The following is a 21579-nucleotide window of genomic DNA, read 5'->3' on the forward strand; positions in this document are numbered from 1 at the left end:
AAGACTGTTCATTCCTAAAACCTGTGTGGACACTTAAACTGTGACCAAACCAACCCTTTCATATAATTTAGTTTGCTTCATGAATTCGGTCAGGGTCAAGCCAGTGGGGATCTAAAGGTGTCTCAATGGACCATTGTACTTTATGGGGTGAGCAGCATTTTTCACAGTCAGACCGACTGTTTTGACTAGTTTAATACTCCTCTCTCGAAGTCGGTGGTTGACTGCCGTTGTATTGTGGACATATTTAAAGGTGGAACTCTATCTAGGCCACGTTGCAATGTATCAGGATAGAAAAAGGTGCACAGTTATTCAGGGTGTTCAATTCAGGCAAGATAAATAGCATTAGATTTTTTTAAAAAGGTCTGCACTATATGATTTGAAGGGTCTGTTGACTGTAAAGGGACAAAAACAGGATACAGATACACCTGTTTCTTAAAACACAACAATACCATTTGACCATAAGCCTACATCTCTTCTTTTAAAAACCACATGATATTGAACTACTGTAGCAAATATCCACACACAAAAAAAAAAAAAAAAAACATTTGCTAAACAAACATAGCCTCCCTTCTCTGTGGGACTTTACATACAACAAAGCCAGGCCTGTATCTATTTACATCCTGGGCTTTACTTTGCCAATTTCCAATCAAGAAACCAGGGCACACTACTTTGTTGCATCGGGAAATAAGACTTTTATTATTTGTCACCTCCCACCCCTGCCCCGGCCCAGCCTCTGCCCCTCTACCTGGCCTCGATGACGTGGCAGCGCAGTCCTGTCCAGAGTGGGTCTCTGAGCAGCTCCAGCCCCAAGTGAATCTCACCCTGGACCTCCTCGTCTGGGTCCACTCTCGTCAGGTTCATCCAATTATCCAGCCCTGTCAAGAAGCACGGCTCTTATTTACCCCTGAACACTTCTACCGCAGACAGACTTTAAACCAAGCGTTTTTACACCTGTCGTTTATTTATTGTTTTTATTTTTTATTTAGGACCACGACTTAAATTCAAAATTAGTGCTAGTAGTATGACAACCATAATGTCAAATAAGCTTCCCATAGTAAAAGCATAGCAAAGTGTAATAAAGCATATTAAAAAGCACGGCAAACTATGGTAAATGCACAGTATAACAATGGGAAATGCATGCTAAAACTGCAAGAATACAGTACAGTGCAAAAATACTATGGTAAACTTTTATAGGGGTATATCAACAGTATGTACAGAATAGTACAGATAAGACATGTGAATGAATACAAAATGAAACGAAACATCGATTTGGGTTTGGTAGCTTTATTGGGCGTTTTCTTCCCTTCTAAAAAAAAAAAAAAAAAGTGCTAATGACTACTTTCTCTTTCATAAAATATAGATGATATAAAGTATCCCTGTAATATATAATATTACACCTTTAAAAGTACTGTTTACCAGAAACCAGACATTGTTGGCTTACCACTTTCTAAGCACAGTTATGCAAAGCAGTTTTACTACCATGAATTTAAATCTGGAAGGCAAGGTTGGTTCTGTCTTTATATAAAAAATACCATTGGGTATTCCTACAAGAACATCAAGGGCAGTAGAATGCATTGGGAAGAACAGTGCATATGGCCCTGATATGGTAGCACTATGTTACTGAAATAGATTCCTAACAAGGGTGTTCTGTTTCAGAGCTGTGCTCCTGTCCCTCACCTGTATGTGAGCATAAATTCACAAGCACCAAACACAACATGTGTACAGTATGTATCTAATATATAATCCCTAACCTCAGAACCTGCTGTCCTCACTGGCTCCTCATGAAGAGCTTCTCTCAAGAGCCTTTTCCTGCTTAAATAATATGAAATAAATTACCCTACCAAACACCACAACCAACTGCCTGACAGTCTGAAGAGCTCTCGCTCAACGATTTCAGATACAGAAATGTTTTTGAAGGAGGCTGCAAATGCATCCTTTTTATTTCTCATGCAGTTTCCTGATTTGCCTGTTGGCTTTTTTTTTTTTTTTTATCAGTACGTGTTGATCACTTTACACTTTATTGGGAAATGAATCTGATTAGTTGGCAAAAGAGGTGCAATCATCAACTAATTTCCTAATCGTGTACCAGACTGATGACAATCGACAATAACCAATGCATCGAGAAAGCTTCAAAAGCAAGAACACATGTAGATTCTTCACAAAAGCCAGTAAATACAACTGAAGTGACCGTGCGACTCCTCCGGATGCACCTTCTATATTTCTAGTAGCAGGCAGTAGGATGGGATGGCAGTTACATTTCTACACTTATGTCCCATTCTTTATCCCCATTAGTGTGACCAAGCCCATCCATACATCTGAAATAAAGAGTTGCATCATTGATGAAAGCAGATTTGTTGGAGTTTAGTTATTTCACACACCTGCTGACTCTACGGCATTGGACTATTTCACCCCCTTTACAGCACTACAGATTTCACAGCTGCATCTGCAGCATTTCCAGTATGGGGGTCTGTGTCAGTATTATTGAGTACCTTGCTCAGTGGGCTACCTATGTATCTTTTTAGTTAAGGAACTGTAGGCATCCAATTATCTCTTAATACACCATGCTTATTGTAATTTTAGTTCTATCCATTTCATTTTATAATAGCAGCTATATTCCAGACTACAGTACAGAACATTCCATTTAATTTATAACTTATTAATGCAACGGCATTATTACTTACAGTAAATGCTTTGAGTTTTATATCAAATCAGGTATTTATTATACAACTATATAATAAATAACAATAACAATTCATTTGAAGCAAGGCTGGAGTGAGTTAAGGTCATCATGAAATGAATCTACTTTGCTTTATAAAATAACTTGCCTCGTGTTTAAAATGCAATTTCTTTTCTTTAGAACAATATCAAACCTCAGTTTACACCCAGGATTTCCATTGCTTTTACCAAAAGATTTCTCAATTTTTTTTTTTTTTTTGGGGGGGTGTAAGTCATAAAAGTCTTGTTTTCAAAACGACTGAAATTCAGTGCGATATAAACCAGACCTTAGCAATCCGGTGGTACTTTGACAGACTGGCTCATGAAAACTAAAAACAGACTCATTGGTGATGTGAAATATTGACTACTGTGGGAAACTACCAAACTACTAGTATAGAAAGTGGAATTACTCTTTCAAATTTTGCAACATTTATTGTTACTACTTCCTTGCACATACATGGTAGTTTACAGACCTACACAAACAAATAGGTGCAGCTGCACCATCACTCAAGCAAACAGTGCTTCCTTTCCAACCCTCACTTTGGAATTGGGTGAATTTGGAAACTAGCTGTATGCGTGTCAATAGTACGTTTCTAAAGGATCTGTATGGTTCTTCCCCTGGTCTTCAAACAAATGTGAACCCGCTACTCTGTCTAAATATGCAGCATATATAAATATAGATTTAAATGAAGTAGGTCTATCCTATACAGTTCGAACAGATTAAAAAATAATTCTCAAATCTAAAAATCCATTCAAAGGCCTGGTTTAGTTTATTCTGCAGTCACATGATTTGCTTGAGGGACATATTCCTGAGGCTTGCTTCTTAATATCTAGCCCAGCTTAACATTAAAGGAGTCCATCTTAAAGCATGTGAAAGCAATGGTTGGCACTCCTGTAAAGGGGAACAGTGATAATGTTACCAGTGCTAATAAGAGGCTAAAAAATTGATCTTAAAGCCTTGGCTAGCATTACTTTAAAGGAGCAGATTCTGAATTCACTCAAAGCATCTTAATACAGCTTTATGGAATGTCATTTGAATCTAATTTGGGAAATTGCTCTCAGTATTTTGCTCACTGTACCAACTCTACAGTTTGGGCTCTGGGGTCATTGGAATTGTGCTCTGCTTTCATCAGACCAGGCTATATAAATAATTCTTTCTAGAAGGGAGAGACTGCTCTTTATCAACATCTCTGGAGAAGCCTGTCGATAATACCTGACAGGAAACAGGTTTTCTTCATAACCCATCAGAGCTCTCAGACCTGGATGTCACCCCCCCCCCCCCCCCCCCCCCCACCCCCTCCCAAAGTTTCTCCTCTCTGTCCCCATCCTATGATCTCCCGAACAAAAGGCAAACATGACTATGTAACCACAGCAGTATACATCTGCAGGATGTGGTCTTTTTTTCACGAATACAGTTTCACACTGAATTTATTATTAACATATGATTAGGTGATGATAAGAAAGCTCATCAGGTGTCTGACAATACCAGCTGTGCTGCTTCCGTCTGACAGAATTATTCATTTTGTTGCAGGTTGTGTGTTTCTAAGAATGAGACTCTTTGTGACATTTGTTCATCCGAACTGTATTTGGAGTCTCATAGAAAGTGAATTGAAAAGATATTCCACCTGTCATTTAATTCTACATGAAGGTTACAGGTCTACATTTGAATGCTGAAGTACTGTATTTGAGGGACAATGGAAATGGCTACAGCAAACGCCATGAGAGCGAGCAAATTGTTTTTGTGATATGGACTAATGTAGACTGGGGGTTAATTTGGACTGTCAAACTCGTTTCACTTGTGACCCCAGACAAAACCCATGCGTCAGACCATTTGAAATCTACATAAAATATTTTTCAGTACATTAAATGGTTTTTAAACTCATCTTACCTTTGGCTTGGGAACCAATCGCTTCTTTGTTTAAAGAGATTTTTCCAATGACATCGTCATGGCTGGAAATCAGGAAGAAAGGAAAATAAGAACAAGAAATACCAAAAACAGAGCTTTCTGTGAAACAGAGGTGCACAGACTCCATCATATACCCCCAGATCTTACTATAGTGCACATGTAAAAATAATTAAAACATGAGAAATCTGTAAACACTGTACAGTACAGCAATGTAATTCCATGTAAACCTTCTCATATTATCTTTTTATTATTTTGGGGTGTGAATCAGTTTACTGATAAATGTAACTGATATTAAACAGAGAGTGATAATAAAATGATACTATCAGAGGCCTCCCTCCATTGACTCCCATTATATTCTGGCAAGGACAATTCTGTTGGCTTGTCTGTGTGAGGGCCTCCACTATATCCCTGTTTGTCTGGTGGTTTATGGTGTCTATGAAACAGCTCTTTAATTGTTCTCTTAAAAAGGACTGTAAACCATTGATTATCCATTATATTACACCCGCGAGGGACCACTACCAGTGAGTTAGTGCTTTGTCCATTGGATCTGAAATTGAATATCATGTTCTGCACAATCATCTGCCAGAGGTCAGAAAGCAATCGCCTAAGGTCTAGTACCACCTGTTTTTTGGAATTTCAGCACTGGCCAGAACTGTCTTCAAGCTATCCTGCTCTAGCTGTACACCCTCAGCTAGATTTGCTCATTAAAGAGAATTAATTTACCAGAATTATCCCTGGCCACCATCTTGTGAATGTTTTTGATTTTGACATTTAAAACACTGTGGACTCAAAGACTTAAGAGCAAGTTGGTGCAACTTTGTTATCTTCATAAATCACTAGCTTCACAAAGCTCTTTTGAGGCTACAGGGGTGCTTTTTAGTAACAGAAAATGATACAAACTAAGCAAAAAGTAGAATATATTAGTAAAAGTAAGTGATATTTTACACCAATACCAGGTTCCTTCTGCTTCCTGGTAACTGATCACTTCCTGTGCAGCCGCATGGTCGGTTGCAGTGATTGGAGCGGCTGATCGGTGCTACAGGAAGTGACTAGGTACAAGGAAGCAACAACAACTTTGAATCTATGGTGTCATATTTAGAACCACAAGATGCTCAGCACAGTAAAAAGTGGAGCTTGATAAGGTTGCTGCCAGTGTGGTTAAAAGGTATTGAAATGGGGTTCACGCTTTTGTTAAAGTGTTCTAGACAACAACATATTTTCATAAAGCTGTCATGCTATTCTTCTGACCATACAGACCTCACATGTACGGTCCTACACTGGGTAAAAAAAGTTATCAGTTTGCTCAGCTATCCTTCCAGAAAATTTGCACAGCATGGGCTATTTCATCTCAGCAGTGTCTTTACTGGCTGCAAAGTATATCAGTCATTTAGTGGAAGCAGCTAGCCATGAAAGAAAGCCCTAAAGAGATGGGATAGTTTCACTCTCCAGGTGAAACAACCAAGAAAGTGCAACACCACCTGAAAGCAAGACCTGCAAAGAGAGATTACTCTGACATAATGTAGATCCAGGTGTCATGTTTTAGAAGAGGCATTTGAGACTCGTGTAGTGTGCATGGCATGGGAAATCTAGGGATTATTCTGTGAGCTGCAGGCAATTTAAATACCAGAAACTAAAAGTCACTTTCTTACATTGTACAATCCTGGCACATCTTCTCAGAGGAATAAAACAGTTTAAAGGGTCAAATACTGATAAGAGACAACCTGAGTAGTTCTGAATAGTTCGTTTATTGTGCTTGCTAGTTTTATAACATTTATTACTCCCCGCATTTCACCATGAAAATGTGTTTTGGCACTTGTTTGGGCTACAGTATCAATATATACATAAGAACAATTTTATTATTATGGGTTAGCATCCATTATTCTACAGTCTTATCAAGAACTGCATAGAAAACAAACTGTATCTGTTTCTTAATAAGAAATACTGCTGGATCTCAATAAGCACTGGGCTATAATATTACCATGTATAACCACCTGGCTATTACGCATGAATTCATTTCTATCCAGTGAAATTCAAAGGCCTCCCACTGATATATGCCAAGTCATCTTAGGCTGATGGTAAGTGCAATGAGCTGGGGAGTATAAGTCTCAATCCGTTCACAGTCAACAGTGATTTCCAGTCATATAGACAGGCAATCCGCAAGGATCATTACCTTAAAGATCACAGATGGGACCTGCAAACACTGCAACACAAAGCAGCCCTCCCTGCCGAGAGGGACGGAGGGGGGTTATGAAGGTTGATTTTCACCAAGGTGTCTACAACATATCTTTTGCTGTGTTTCACAGCTTGCTACCTACACACTGTGGCTAATCAAACATGTATTAAAACCTGGAATGGGTGAAGCTGCTGTGCAATCAGAGTCTTATTTCCATCCCTGCATTGAAGATCATTTGGGGTCCCTTACCCAATTGTATCCTCATCCATGACATAGAAAGACAGGGTGTGGAACCCCATAGGCAGGTGGAGGGTGTACTCCTCTCCCCAAAACGGGTTCAGATTCTTCCACACGGTCGCTGTCCTGGGATAGGGAAAGAAGCAATAACATTATTACATGTATATACACTGGCAAAGTGCAAGCTGGATGAACTTGTTTTGGCACATTACATTTCTAGAACAGTTTTTTATAATGCATTATGACCTTCATTATTTTATGCCATGAGTAGAACAGAATAGTCATCTAGTTGGACAAAAAAGTGACAGCCGACCTCAAAAACAGGTCGAGGACTAATCGCACGTCACATGATTGTGAAGTCATTGTGGGGAGTGCAGTTTTAGATAGACAAAAGTGAGGTTGCGGCTGCAATTCATTACCATGTCAGTGACATTATAAAACATTAATAGACGTTTTTTTTTTAAAAATTCCAAGCAGTTTAGATGATCAAATACAGGATTCATTACAAGCAGCAACCTACAGTATTCGACAAAATGTTCGTACATCAAACTTTATTCATCATTCATCATAAACCTTCAACAGTTCTGCAGTCAAAATCAATTCCCTGAAGTGAAATGACCTCAAGCCAATTGGGCACAAGAGATTCTCCCTCGTCGAGTAAGCGTATTACTGCCACTACACAGTAAATACCCTGATGGCAGGTAAATGGTTATTGATGAGACAGTAATTAAGCATGGCAAGTTGTTTCTTACATGTCCGATATTATTTGATGGTATTTGCAGTCATTTAGGGGGATTTATTCCGATGTTGATTGAAAAATCCGTAGAACAGTATTAAACATGTTTAAAAAATAAAGAAATGGCATTTGAAGGTGTTTGCTCTTTGTTGCACACTAGATATTTTAGAATGAATGTTGTACTAAGAAATAACTTATTTGTTAATGTATTGTGTATATCCTTAAACAGTTAATTATTCAATAAACTATACTTGGAAATGATTTTTTTCCCTATGAAATCCAAAACGTTTAACTATAAATGTTGCAAAGAAGTCTAATGGGAACATGTGAAGTGTGCCTCCACTATATCCTCTTCCCAGGTGATTTCATCCCCAGCATGGGATAATGATATTCTCTGCAGAACAGATGCTATTCAAAGTGTGCATGGTCCCGTCCATGTAATAGGAATCAACAACAAGATATAATTGCCCAGATTATAATCGTCAGGTTATTATAAATCGCAGGACCTTTTCTAAAGGCATGGAAGAGAAACGTGAAAATCTATTAGAAGCCCCACAACAATGATTTACTATGGTTAATGTTACTACCAAAACCTGCCATGCTGGTTCAAGTAACACAGATTTACAAACATCTTAATCATGCCACGCATTTGCACTTAAATTCAACCATTGGACCTTATTCTCAAGTGGATGGGCTAATACATAAAAAAGCAAAGTGCATTTTCACAGAATACAGACTATCCCCAAACCCTATGTGTTTATCTGAGGGGCTCGTATGACACCAACAATATTTGTCTGTAGGAAACCAACAGCGTTTTCACATTGGTTTAAAAATACTAGGCTGCTGAAATGTGTAAAAACAACATTGACCACAAAAGACAAAGTTATACGTACTCTGTAGTTCACATACCTACAGTATATCTATCCAATGCTACACAGCTAGGGAATTTGATCAACTGATGCCCTGCTGGGATAAGACACAATTGGATTCCTAGTTTCTATCCCTGGTTATCCTGGGATTATACCTACATGCAATCCAAGGTGATTCCCATGTAAAATGCTGAATAAAATCCAATGTAGTTTGCCCAGCCAGAAACGGGTTGATCAAATTGATTTATACACAGTGTAATAGAACTCTCATGAACATGCCAATAGAACTACCACCTAATCAACTGAATTGCATTGCATTTTCTGCACTTTTGCATATTTTTGATACTGAATATTAGATAAAAGGGACCCTGAGTGAACAAATAACACAAAGTTTTGATACTTATTTCATTTACTTATTGAAGAAAATTATGGGCACAACAGAATCTGCTGTCCCTTTGGGTGACGCATGTTCCGGGTGTGGAGAATCGGGCAGCGGACCGCCTCTCGAGGGAGGGCCTGCATCCGTCGGAGTGGCGGCTCCACCCTCAGGTGGTGGAGCGCATTTGGGAATGGTTCAACTCAGTGACATTTGTGGGTTTTTGAGCATAAACTGCTCGTTTCAGGTCCTGCCACAACATCTCAATGGGGATTAGGTCTGCACTTTGACTAGGCCATTCCAAAATTTTAAATTTCTTGTTCTTCAACCATTCTGATGTAGACTTGCTTGTTTCAGATCATTGTCTTGCTGCAAGACCCAGCTGCGCTTCAGCTTCAGCTCATGAACAGATGGCCTGACATTCTCCTGTAGAATTCTCTGATACAGAGCAGAATTCATGGTTCAAGTCGTCCAGATCCTGATGCAGCAAAGCATCCCCAAATCATGACACTACCACCGCCATGCTTGACCATTGGTATTAGGTTCTTAATGTGAAATTCAGTGTTTGGTTATCGCAAGACATAACAGGGCCCATGTTGGCCAAAAAGTTCCACTTTTGACTCATCTGTCAATAGAATACTTTTACAGAACTCTTGAGCATCATCCAGGTGCTTTTTGGCAAACTTGTGACGAGCATTCATGTTCTTCTTAGTGAGCAGTGGTTTCCACCTTGCTACTCTGCCATGAATCCCGTTTTTGCCCAGTGTCTTTCTGACGGTAGTGGTCTATCATTTTCACACACGAGTGCCTCTTGTTTCTATATCACTGATTACTGAGCGGAAATTGAAATTCTCACACCCAGAGGTTTTCATGCAGGCAGGTATATAAAGGATATAAATAACCACTCTTGAGGTGTTCTAGTAAATGTGCACACTGCTGTATACCTGTAGGTATTATTGGCTGGGATTTACTTTTGTTCTCCTCAGTTCTGACTATTTCAGCATTGTAAGTGTCTAAAATGCTACGATTTCAGGTGCATTAACTAATCCCCCATTATTTTTAGCTGGGGCGCTGCACGTGCATTAATTGCCTGGACTATTAAATTGTGATGTTTGGTTCAATCTCATGGCACTGTGGATTGTCAAGGATGTTATTGAAATGCCTGCACTTACTTGCACTTTGCACTTACTTGCACTTTGCACTTACTTGCACTTTGCACTGTACTTGCACTTTGTCCCGAACATTTGGTTTTTTTATGTTTTTGCATGAATGGCTTTTGGAGGTTTTTTCCTCCAGGATTATAGAGCGAGAGTTTATTTCTACCTGCTTTCTATCTATTTTGTCAGACTTATGCATCTGTTTGTTGGATGCAAACTTTTGAATGTTACTTATTCAATATTGGAGCCCCAGGACCCAGAACCACTCAGAATGCTTGCAAACACCATACAATAATAAATGTAAAAAAAAATAATTAAAGACACATTCTGAACCTAGTTACTCATTAACTTTTGGGGAAATTGTAGCTTCTTGTGAACTATTACCCCTAGGCACATGACCATTGATTATTAATGAAGGCTTCAGTTAGTCCCTTAGTTTGACTATTAGAGAGAGAGAGAGAGAGAGAGAGAGAGAGAGAGAGAGAGAGAGAGAGAGAGAGAGAGAGAGAGAGCAGCACACGTCATAGATGGAAGTGTGCAGATTCACTCAGCTTTCTCCTGCTGTATTAATTTATGCACTTTGCTATGGTTACTTGCTCAGGCCTGAAAGGGCAGCACTGGATCGGGTTCTCAAAGCAAGCCCACTCTGCTGTTCCTGTGATGGAGGCAGGCTTAGCACAGACATTCAGATCACAGGGGCCACAGGAAACAGGTGCAGCAAAGCCAGCAAGCCACTCGGCAGCAGCATTCTACCAGGCAATTCGCACAACTCCTCCAGGGCTGCCAAGGGCACTGCTTCTGAAATTGGGGGCAACACCTCTATAGCTTTCTAAAGAAAACATTTTCAATTACGAAGCAAAATTCTCAATAGAAAAAAACAAAAACAAAACTTTAGACACATACAAGCCTTTCGGATATAATACTGTTGAATTTTAATATTTAAGGTTATGAATCCATCCATTCCGCTAAATCCTTTTAGAGGGTCACAGTGAGCTGGAGCCTAACCTAGCAAGACTGCACATCAATTTAGATGCAGACCAGGCGAGAAAATGCAAACTCCACACAGACACACCCCTAGGCTGGACTCAAACCCATGACCCTGGCGCTGTGAGGCAGCAGCACTACTAACCACCACACCAGCATGCCACCACCTTAGTCCATGCACCTGGGTCAGGCTAAAGTTTATTTGAATCTGCTTAACATGCTATACATGGTAAATTGTGATTTAGATTTTCTTTTTTCTTTCTCTTCTACTGTTTTTTTGTAATAGTCCCACATAAAAGCACATGTGCTAGTCTTGCGGGATTACGCTTCAATTATCTTCTCCCGCCAATCAGTACCAGAGTACAGAGCGACTGGGACAACCCAAAATAAAACTAGATTGGGAAGCAATGCAGAGCTGAATGGAATGAAATGAACTGACCTGTTGGCACAGTGGATCTAAAATTCAGATCTAAACTACAGGTCACTCCTTAACCCCATATTGATCCACTTTAAATTCAGCTTACTCTATCTCAAGTGGGGATCACAATCACAACCCCAAAATGATCAGGTCAACACTGCTTTCCAACAATTTATTAGAACCTGCTATCATCGGTTTGGGCCACTGCTTGCCCTGATCACAGCCTTGACACAATGTGGCGCAGACTCCACAACCTGCTGGATACGTGCCAATCCATTGTTAATATTTCATGTAATTACTGCAGAGAGGTAGGAAGAGGAGTGTGATTATGACTCCATCATTCAAATTCAGTGCATTGAGTTCTCAAACCATTCATACACAGTTCTGGTCTGGTGAATGGGTGCATTATCGTCTTAAAAGGGGCCATTGCTCAGCCTTCTGGAGAATTGAAGGAACCCAAGGTATACCAGGAGAACATGCTCCACACCAGAGCACTGCTAAATCATGTAGACAGCGCCTAATGAAATGGCCAGACTACTGGATACTGTTTTTCCACATCTATCTAAAGTGATGTGCGTAACATGTACAACATTATACCCCTGTAACAGTGGATTTCCATCCCTTCAAGGGACAATTACAAGTGGTAGATAAGGTAGTTTTTTAATGGGCTGGAAACCATGTCGACTCTATTAATTTCTTTAGGAAAAAAAACACTAACAATAAGCTCTAGGTGTTAGACTAATGTGCTTTGAAGACTCCCACTTTGTGAAAAATGGAAATGTGATTTTTCTGTAAACAGGTTCAAATAGCTGCCAGATTGCAGCTGTAACGACTTCTGCGAAGCCTATACAACTTCCACGCACAGCTCACCAGGATTCGATTCCCTGTAAACAAACAGAGTTAACAGTACAGAAAGCAACGTTGTTTCATTGTGTTTATTTGTGCAGTGTAATAGGGCGGAGGCTGGAGGCAAACCGGCGACCGCGAACACAGCACGTGGCTTCCATAAAATTGCATTAAAGAGAAAGTAGCTTTGTTTGTCATTTTAAACCCATTCAAATGCCTGTGTAAATACACACAGGAATACAGTGTCCAGGGCATTGCAACCTAAAACTTTCACAAACACAAAGACATGCAATAACAGTTCAAATGAAAGAAGAAAATAAAGACTTACCTGGCCACAACTTCATTATCCACTTTCACTATGCAGTAAGGATCACTAGTACCAGAGCTGCCACCATGAAAAAGACACAAACACAAGCCATTGTTAATGTGAGTTGCACATATCTCATAATGCAGCCTCACTGTGTGCACATACCTATTGCACTGCAGGGGATTGAGACAGCTTAGACCCTCTGAAGACGTAGAGTCATCCTATGCTTTTGCATGCATTCATTGTACAGCTACAGTCTCCATGCTTAAGACTATTCACAAGTTATTTGAATAAGTCTTTATGCATTTGCAAAAGTTCTGTGAAAACCCCATGCCCTGAAAATAATGCAGATAGGAATCTGTGATTTTGGGGATTCAAGTATATTGAACTAAGGGACAAGCCTTGATAATACGACAAAGGGATATTTGAGGACTAGAAGTCTGCAATAGGCATGCAGTTTGTGTGCACACAGATGTACCTGCAGAGAATGTAAACAAATTGGAGTCTGTTGTGTTAGCCAGTTATCAGAATTCCTATTTTAGAATAAACACATTGAGGTCAGCTTTACCTATTGCATCCCCATCGTTTAGAAGATAGACAATGGTGTTTACAGAAAACACACTCATTGCTTTGGGTTTTGTAAAGGCAACTCGAAACTTCACATCGCTTGGGGTTTTTACATGTACCTGCTCTGATTCCCCACTTGTGAAGAACTGATAAATAAGGCTTTGTGATCGACTGCTATTCACGACATAATGATTGCCACTAACTAAAGCCACATGAACAAGGTATATGTTCCTCAATGCTGCAAACACTCTTACCACGGTGCATTTGCAAAGGGTAACTGCGCTTCAACAGTATGCACTTACTGTGCTCCTGTGAATAAACGTATTTTTCAATCCACGACCCCTAGCTTTCTGTAATGTACTGTGAGTTCAAATTACATACTATGGTTCACTGCGCTTCATTGTATGATTTTACATTACCACAGACGAGACAACAAAAACAATTTAAAATCATAATACATAATATTTCAACATCTTCGTTTTGCAAACATGGCAGCATTTAAGCGCTACAGTTTTTGTTTTTTTTTTGTTTTATCGTTATATTTAGCTAACTGGAAACCTGTTGCTAACTGTTGAATAGTCTGTAAAATTCATGCATACTAGATAGGCACAAAGTATGCAATACACTGTACGCATTGACGGCAATCAGTTTCTTAAAAGTATAAATTAATCTGTTGTGAACTTAACCTAAACCTTACTTCACATATTCAAAATAAAATCAACATATTTTCAAAGTTCTAATATCTGACTTTTTAAATATTGCATTTTGAAATAACGGGGAAATCGTTTCAATAGATTTATATAAAAGGCGGCTGGATGTAGACTATAACTACGTTTCTAAAAAAAAGATTTTAAAACAAAACTTACACGTCTTTAGCAGGTAGATTTCTTCCTTCTACAATTCGAAAATACAAAGAAGTGTTTTTGGACATTATGATTTTTTTCAACTTCTTTTTGTTCGATGAATGCACTTTCTTTTAATGTAATGAAGTCGTACTGACATCGAAATTTCTCAGCGTTAATCCAGCTGATGCTGCACTGCTAGTTGGCCATTATGATGGTGAGCTGCACACGGAGACATACTGCTCTTTTGACGTCTTGGCTCAGTTAAAAAAAAAAAAAAAAAATCGGATTTTTCCCTTCTTTCAAAATCAATTAAAAAAAAAAAAAAAAGTGTTATAATGTAGTGAGAAAAGGCGCAAGAGCTCTCAATCCTCAATCCAAACCTGACACCAGTTACCAACGCAAGACAGCCATGGACTTGTTGAAAGAGCCACGGGTTTCTTGAAAATTGCACTTTTGTGCACGTGGTGAAGATTTAGCAGACTGGGCTATCGACATTATGCAGGGTGATTTGGTGCAAGTCCCTGTCAAGAGATGTAAACGGCCTCTGCTGGAGAGAATCTGATGAAATGACAGGTAACAATGAGTGTAGCTTCACATAACCGAGACTGCAAGAAATGTGAAGGAGCTTCAATTCATTGTTGGGGTTTTTCTGCCCCCTTCAGAGCAGAGCGTGGAAAGCTGTTTCAGGGTGTATTAGCTAGTATGAATACAGTTCATTACTCGTCCGCTGTGCAGTTATGATTAAATCAAGGGGTCCGCCACAGAAAAGTGTGTTGTTTCATATGTCACACGTTGAAATAACGTTCTCCTATAGGAACTTGCTGTTTAAAAAGCGAGTGTGGTTACATTAGGTTCAGTGTTTTTGACTAATACTTTCTCAGTTCTGTAGTAGCCTGTTGTGTCCCAGTAAATAGTAACGGTATGGGCCGTCACTCTAAGTGAAAATACGTGGCACACTAACCATATTTTTTATTAAGACAAAATATTATTAATAACTAAAAAATTTTAACTGTAAATTGACTTTATTTTCTACAACTACAATGTCAGAAGGTTATCAAATTATACATTCAGGGACAGCTAACATTTACAGTAAACATATATAGGTCTGGTTTTGGTAGTTGATTGTATCAAATACTGTATGTCAGCAAGGGAGAAAAGTGATTTATCACATTTACAATGACACCCGGCAAGAGGCTCCCACTTATCTGCACACCATATTCCACACTGTTAAGGAGAAAAAAGTTTTTGTTGAGAAAAAAAATGATGTATTAAAAATACAAAACCGAAAGATCATAATTGAATAAGTCACCACCCCCTGAGTTAATACTTGGTGGAAGCACCTTTGGCAGCAATTACAGCACACCTAGATTTGACAATATTTGACCATTCTTCTTTACAAAACTGTTGAAGCTCTGTCAAGTTCCTTGGGGAGCGTTGACGGACAGCAACCTTCAAGTCATGCCACAAATTTTCAGTTGGATTTAGGTCGGGGCTCTGACTGGGCCACTCAAGGACATTTACCTTTTTGTTCCTTAGCCACTGCAGTGTAGCTTTAGTTGTGTGCTTTGGGTCATTGTCATGCTGAAAGGTGAACTTCCATCCCAGTTTCAGCTTTCTTGCAGAGGGCAGCAAGTTTTCCTCAAGGACTTCTCTGTACTTTGCTCCATTAATTATCCCTTCTATCCTGACAAGTGCCCCAGTCCCTGCTGATGAGAAACATCCCCATAACATGATGCTGCCACCCCCATGCTTCACAGTAGGGATGGTGTTCTTTGGATGATGCGCTGTGTTGGGTTTGCGCCAAACATAATGCCTTGCATTTAGGCCAAAAAGTTCCATTTTAGTTTTGTCAGACCACAAAACTTTTTGCTACATGGCTACAGAATCTCCTGAGTGTTTTTTTTTTTTTTTGTATACTTCAAACAGGAGTCAAGGTGGGCTTTCTTGAGTAATGGCTTCCTTCTTGCCACCCTACCATACAGGCCAGATTTGTGGAGTGCTTGGGATATTGTTGTCACATACACACTTTGACCAGTCTTGGCCAGAAAAGCCTGTAGCTCTTTTTTTTTTTTTTTTTTTTTTTTACTTGTTTTCAGCTCTTAAACAGTTGCATTTTTCAAGTTAGTTGTAACATTTGATAAGTAACTTGAACTGCAACTGTTTAAGAGCTGAAAACAAGTAAACAAAAAAAAAAAGGTCTAATTAAGCAAATTATCAGTCCAATTAAGGGTCTAGTTAAGTAATTGAGATCTTGGTTGGAATGAAAACCTGCAGCCACAGGGGGTCCCCAGGACCAAGTTTGAAAAGCCTTGTTCTACAGGCGCATTTAATCTCTTGTGCTCATAAAACAGACCATGGTGATGGTCAAAGATTGTTTATACTGAACAAGGTCATTTCAGCTTTAAAGGTATTGTTGTGCTGACAAAGCTTTACAGGAATTAAGATAATAACATTACTAAACACTCTATTTAAAAGCATTTAAAATGCTAAGGGCCAATGTTGTGACTTGTTAATACTCAACAATATAAAGCAACACTTTGACTGGTTGAAATTACCCATTTAGCATTTCAGTTGATTTTCCACTTGTCAAGAATTGATAAATAAAGACTTGGTGATCGACTGCTTGTTGTAACACATAATGATTGTCACTAACTAAACCCACGTGAACAAGGCATATGTTCAGTGCTGCAAACTCTCTTACCACAGTGTATTTGCAAAGGGTAACTGTGCTTCAATAGTATTAACCATGGAGATCCCAGGTAAACTTACATTCGCTAGGCATGGTGTTTGACCAAGAAGTCAGTACCACTAAGATGTGCTAACTTTGCACTGTGGTGGCCACTGCATCTGTCAACATCATATAGGGAATTTTTTGATAGTTAGATGTTTATTGTGGAACATAAATTAGATAAAAAGTAAATTGATCTATTATGCATGTTAATTGGTAAATGTCCCAAATATTGCAGAATCACTGCCCTTGTAGGTAACACAACTGTTTCTAATGACCATTAATTTATGTACTGTGCTTAGAATTGAAAGCTATCCCAAGGATTGTTAGAAGTTCAGAACTACAGTTTTGGTAGGAGGAGTAGACCATGTTTACAAATGGCATGAATTAAAAATAATACAAGTAAAATTGCTATGGTCATGTATTAAAAAAAAAAAAAACTTAAAAAAACACAAAAAATGATCTCAGTAAGTGTTTTTAAATTGCTGTTTTTTTTTTTTTTTTTTTCTCCCTTCAGTTCAATCCATCAATGTCTGTCGTACACCATGCTAAGTGATCTGGCATTGGCACTGATTGATGGGACAGTGTTTGAGATTGCCCATGGTCTGCTGGATATCCAACAGATGACAGAGAAAAACCTGTACAACCAGAGACAAAAACTGCATGGCGAGCACAGAGGTAGGACCAGCAAAGACGAGAAGGGCTTAGTCAGTCTAGGAGCTAATAATAATAATAATAATAATAATAATAATACGGATGGTCTTATGTCAGAATGAAGTCAAAAGTTGTTGGTTTTAAGCCATGTACAACACATTGATGAACAGAAAAAACAGTAATCACATTTTCTCCAAATCCTTTTTTAACCTTAGTTTACTGTGGTGTAAGACCACGTTGATCAAATAGCCATCCCATCACTGTCTAGCTCTGTGATCTGCCTAGTGTACAATATAAGTCAAGGTCCATTTTCACAGACAGACTATTGTTCTGCCTTTAGATCCCCCTAGACAGAGAAGTCATAGAGGAATCTGAAGCGTCCAATGTTTTCAAATGCTTCCAAAAAACTGTTGTTCTTTCTTACTTTGTATAAATTTGTAATGATGATTGTTATTATGTATTTCTTAGTTCTGTTGCTCCAATTTAAAACAATAACTATATCTCAATTCCTCTGATAGTTATAGAGATTAAACTATTGGACATTCGCATCATAAGAGGAAGATATTTGGTCTTGAGTGGGGGGAAGGACTGGCGTATACACAAAATGTAAAATCTTTCTTTCTTGAAGGACTCAAGCAAGAACTGGTTCGGAAACACAAGGAAGCCCTGCAGTCGTGAAAAACACACAACCTGCCTGTTCTCAGAGCAGCCCAGCAGAGGGAGCTAGAGGTAAAGCTTTCTTTGAGTGGCTGCAATTTCAGTTGCCTGCTTTCTACAGTCAAAAACCACCTTTGTCCAGTTTCTACAGTTCGTACATAAAGAATGAAGAGTAGCGACAACATGTAATAGGTAATATGAACGTTGTCAACTCTGCTATCGTACTGTGTTCCATGATGTATAATGCTCATTATCAAAATTAGATGAATCTTTGCTTCCACTAATTTTAACAGTAACTACTCTATGCTTCATATAATGCACAGCAGTTGCCTGTTCATTAACATGCAATGTGGACAACTGTGTTGCAGTCCTTGTATTTTACCTTGCTTCCTAGTGCTTTAGAATACAGCCCAGGTTTAGACTGCTGACTTTATTTGTTTTCTCTGTAATAGGCTCTGGAACTGCATGTTAACGATGAACAAAGGATGATGGATGAAAAGATTGTTATATAGCTATATTGATTTATTTATTTACACCTGTACACACTCAGAGTAGCTCAGTCTTTCTAGCTGAGGAGTGCAGGGGGACAGTTACAAACTTGCGAGCTGATTTCAGAGGATCAAAATAGCGTAACTATATTACACGGTATTGTGACTCAATCTGTATATTTTGTGACAACTGCTAATAAAATCAATAATAATAATAATAATATATGATGTGTAGAATGAATTTCATTAGTGTTTCAGTACTCGACAGGTGTATAGAATACGTTCTTTCACAATTACTTTGATTTTATTACAAAGTCCAGACTAAATTGTCGGCTACATTGTATTGATTTCAATATACCGCATAAACTGCGGGTCTGGTGGTTGAAGAAGGAAGTGCTTATAACTTATTCATTTTTACGATTCTGCAGCTGAAACACCGTATGGGTATTTAATTCAAATATTTAGTAACACTTAAGAACAGACATACGCGGGGATATTTAACTTTGAATTGCACAAGCCGTTCAAAAAGTGGCTACAATTGTAATGTCAGGAAGAAGATACAGTATTGTACGGAGAAGATTCTTGCAACTTTCAGACAGCTGTAAAATTATTTTCACTCACTTTTCAGTAATTGCATGATCCCTGGCTATATTCTGTTAACTCCCACAATATGAAGGTACTTGGGAACCAGTTCTCCTGAGTGTAATAATATATAGACTTGGTGACCTATTGGCTTACCGTTCCTTTTTATGATATTGATACCTGTAAGGTGTTGCTTGTGTTCCTGATATGCACAGCGCACAAAGCTCAATAGCACATTAGCTACTTGTGCTAAAGTTGCGTGGCTAATTTCTATATTTTTACATCTCCTTTTTATTTTAATATTTGTTTCAGGAGCTGACGTTACAGATGAACTTGTTTGAACTGATTCTAAAACTGCAACAGAAGGAATCTCAATCCGGATGTCTTTTGAAGCACTGAACCTCCTGACTCTCCGGATCTTTGAAATCCCACACAGTTATTGAATAAAAAAAAAGTTTTCTGGATCTGAAAGTGACTCCTCAGGCTTGTAATGTTTGAAAGAGGCAGACCAATCGAGATGGGTCTAGTCCATGGATCGAAGGATTTCACTGGACTCTAGTTTCACATGTTCTCGGAAGTTGTTGTTGTATATAACTATATACAATTAAATACTTGACCATTTAGTCATCTGCCTAAGAGACTTTCAACGGATGAGATTAATGGTACTATTTCATTTGCACTATGAAATGGGGAAGTAAAACTAGATCTTGTCTTGTTTAAAATCAGATTGAGGCTGCCACTGGGTCAATTTATTATACGGGTTGATCTTAAACAAAGGTCTTACTGACAGTCCTCAAATCATTTTCAAATCCATTCCAGAGCCAAAAAACTATTACTTTGAAAGAACTGGCCAGGTTTAGTACGTACTCAGACTTTTGTTCTGAAAAAAAAAATGTAGTTGTATTTAATTTTGTCTTTTACCCTGTGGACTGACTCTTCCTTTCATACTTGTTAGATCTGTGCCTACAGTGTCAGTGGGTACAAATCAAGGCCACGAGAAAGCCAAAACCTTACCAAGGAAGGACACTGCCTCTTGTATATTAATACTTTGAATGCATTTCTGTGACTTTTACCCATTAATCCATTAATATGTGATATATATATATATATATATATATATATATATATATATATATATATATATATATATAGAGCGTTCTATTATTTTTAATTCAGCCAGATTTTATTTGTAATGTAATATGCAGTGTCTGATCACACAAGTTTGCAAACAAATCTACTCAATTTTTATAAATAAAATGGTTTGATTTAGTTGGATAGCTGTTGTTAATCTGAGGTCTCCCCTCAAATCACATGGTGTACAGCAGATCACATATTTAATATAGGGCTATGAAGGTTTCTCACATGGTGTACAGCAGATCACATATTTAATATAGGGCTATGAAGGTTTCTGCAATGTTTGTGTTGCTTACTTTAAATTGTCGTGTTTTTTGTTAATTTCTTCATTGTAATGCTCAACAGTAAATGTGGCCTAGTAATCTGTGTTGGCTATTATGTTTAAACACCATATGGAATAAATATTTTCATTGTTGATTTTCAGACACACCTTTTGGTTGTATTCCCTAAAAAGCTAATTGAGGAAATACAGGACATTGAAGAGTAATTATATAGTACATACATACACAGGCTGAGATGAATACAGCATTTCTAGCATCTGGCACTTTAAGATATCACTAGTGTCGATAAATGGACATGGAAAATCACTGGTATCAAAAGAAAATGATCTGCTACAGGCAGGGGAGTTTCTGATGAGCTGACAGTCAGGTCAGCTGGATAATGAGTTCTGAGCTATGGCAAGATTTAATTTGGTTGTGAAAGCTGTTTACATTCTGTTCAGTGATGTAGAGAATTACTGCTCCAGTCTTGGGGCGGGGGCTTTTATTTCTTACATTTATTTGCATTTGGTTTCATTATCTATGACACCCCTGTTTTAAAAAAGTCAGTTTCTTCAAGAAGCATAATAAATGCATATAAATAAACAGGGGTTAATGCATTAGTTATTGCCAAATTGCCAGTTATTTTTTTATTTTTTTTATTTATGCATCAGCCACATCACAGTTAGATTAGCTGGGAAAGTAAAGCAGCATCACATGACAAGCTTATAGCTCAGGCTGCCTGTTTTAATTCCTAGGGATTGATGGCTGCCAAGAGATTTCTACATCCTATCTTCCTATTTACTATACCTTTTGTCTTGCAATAATAGCACTGTGTGCTAGGTTATTGTGACCTCAAGGCAAGCAGCCTTACGTTGGCAGACAATAGATTACTTCTTTGACATATACTGTAGTATTGTGTTACAATTAGCTGCTCACAGTG

At 38.4% G+C, this 21579-nt stretch overlaps 1 protein-coding gene and 1 pseudogene across 2 annotated transcripts in view; one reads left to right on the top strand and one right to left on the bottom strand.

The window, feature by feature from the left end:
* The window catches only part of LOC121296929 (rasGAP-activating-like protein 1), a 50984-nt gene extending 36270 nt beyond the window's left edge, over window positions 1–14714 (bottom strand). For both annotated transcript variants that reach the window (XM_041222864.1, XM_041222863.1), the window contains exons 1-5: window positions 14158–14714; window positions 12746–12802; window positions 7044–7157; window positions 4604–4665; window positions 746–875 (exon numbers count right to left, since the gene is read on the bottom strand). In XM_041222864.1, coding sequence (XP_041078798.1) covers window positions 746–875; window positions 4604–4665; window positions 7044–7157; window positions 12746–12802; window positions 14158–14222 — 428 coding nt within the window. In that variant the 5' untranslated portion in view covers window positions 14223–14714. The remainder of the gene's footprint in view (window positions 1–745; window positions 876–4603; window positions 4666–7043; window positions 7158–12745; window positions 12803–14157) is intronic.
* Window positions 14715–16882: 2168 nt separating this feature from the next.
* LOC121297035 lies at window positions 16883–19670 on the top strand (annotated as a pseudogene).
* Window positions 19671–21579: the final 1909 nt, after the last annotated feature.

The sequence above is a fragment of the Polyodon spathula genome, chromosome 22 (genome assembly GCF_017654505.1).
Source record: "Polyodon spathula isolate WHYD16114869_AA chromosome 22, ASM1765450v1, whole genome shotgun sequence".
Classification (NCBI taxonomy): Eukaryota; Metazoa; Chordata; class Actinopteri; order Acipenseriformes; family Polyodontidae; genus Polyodon; species Polyodon spathula.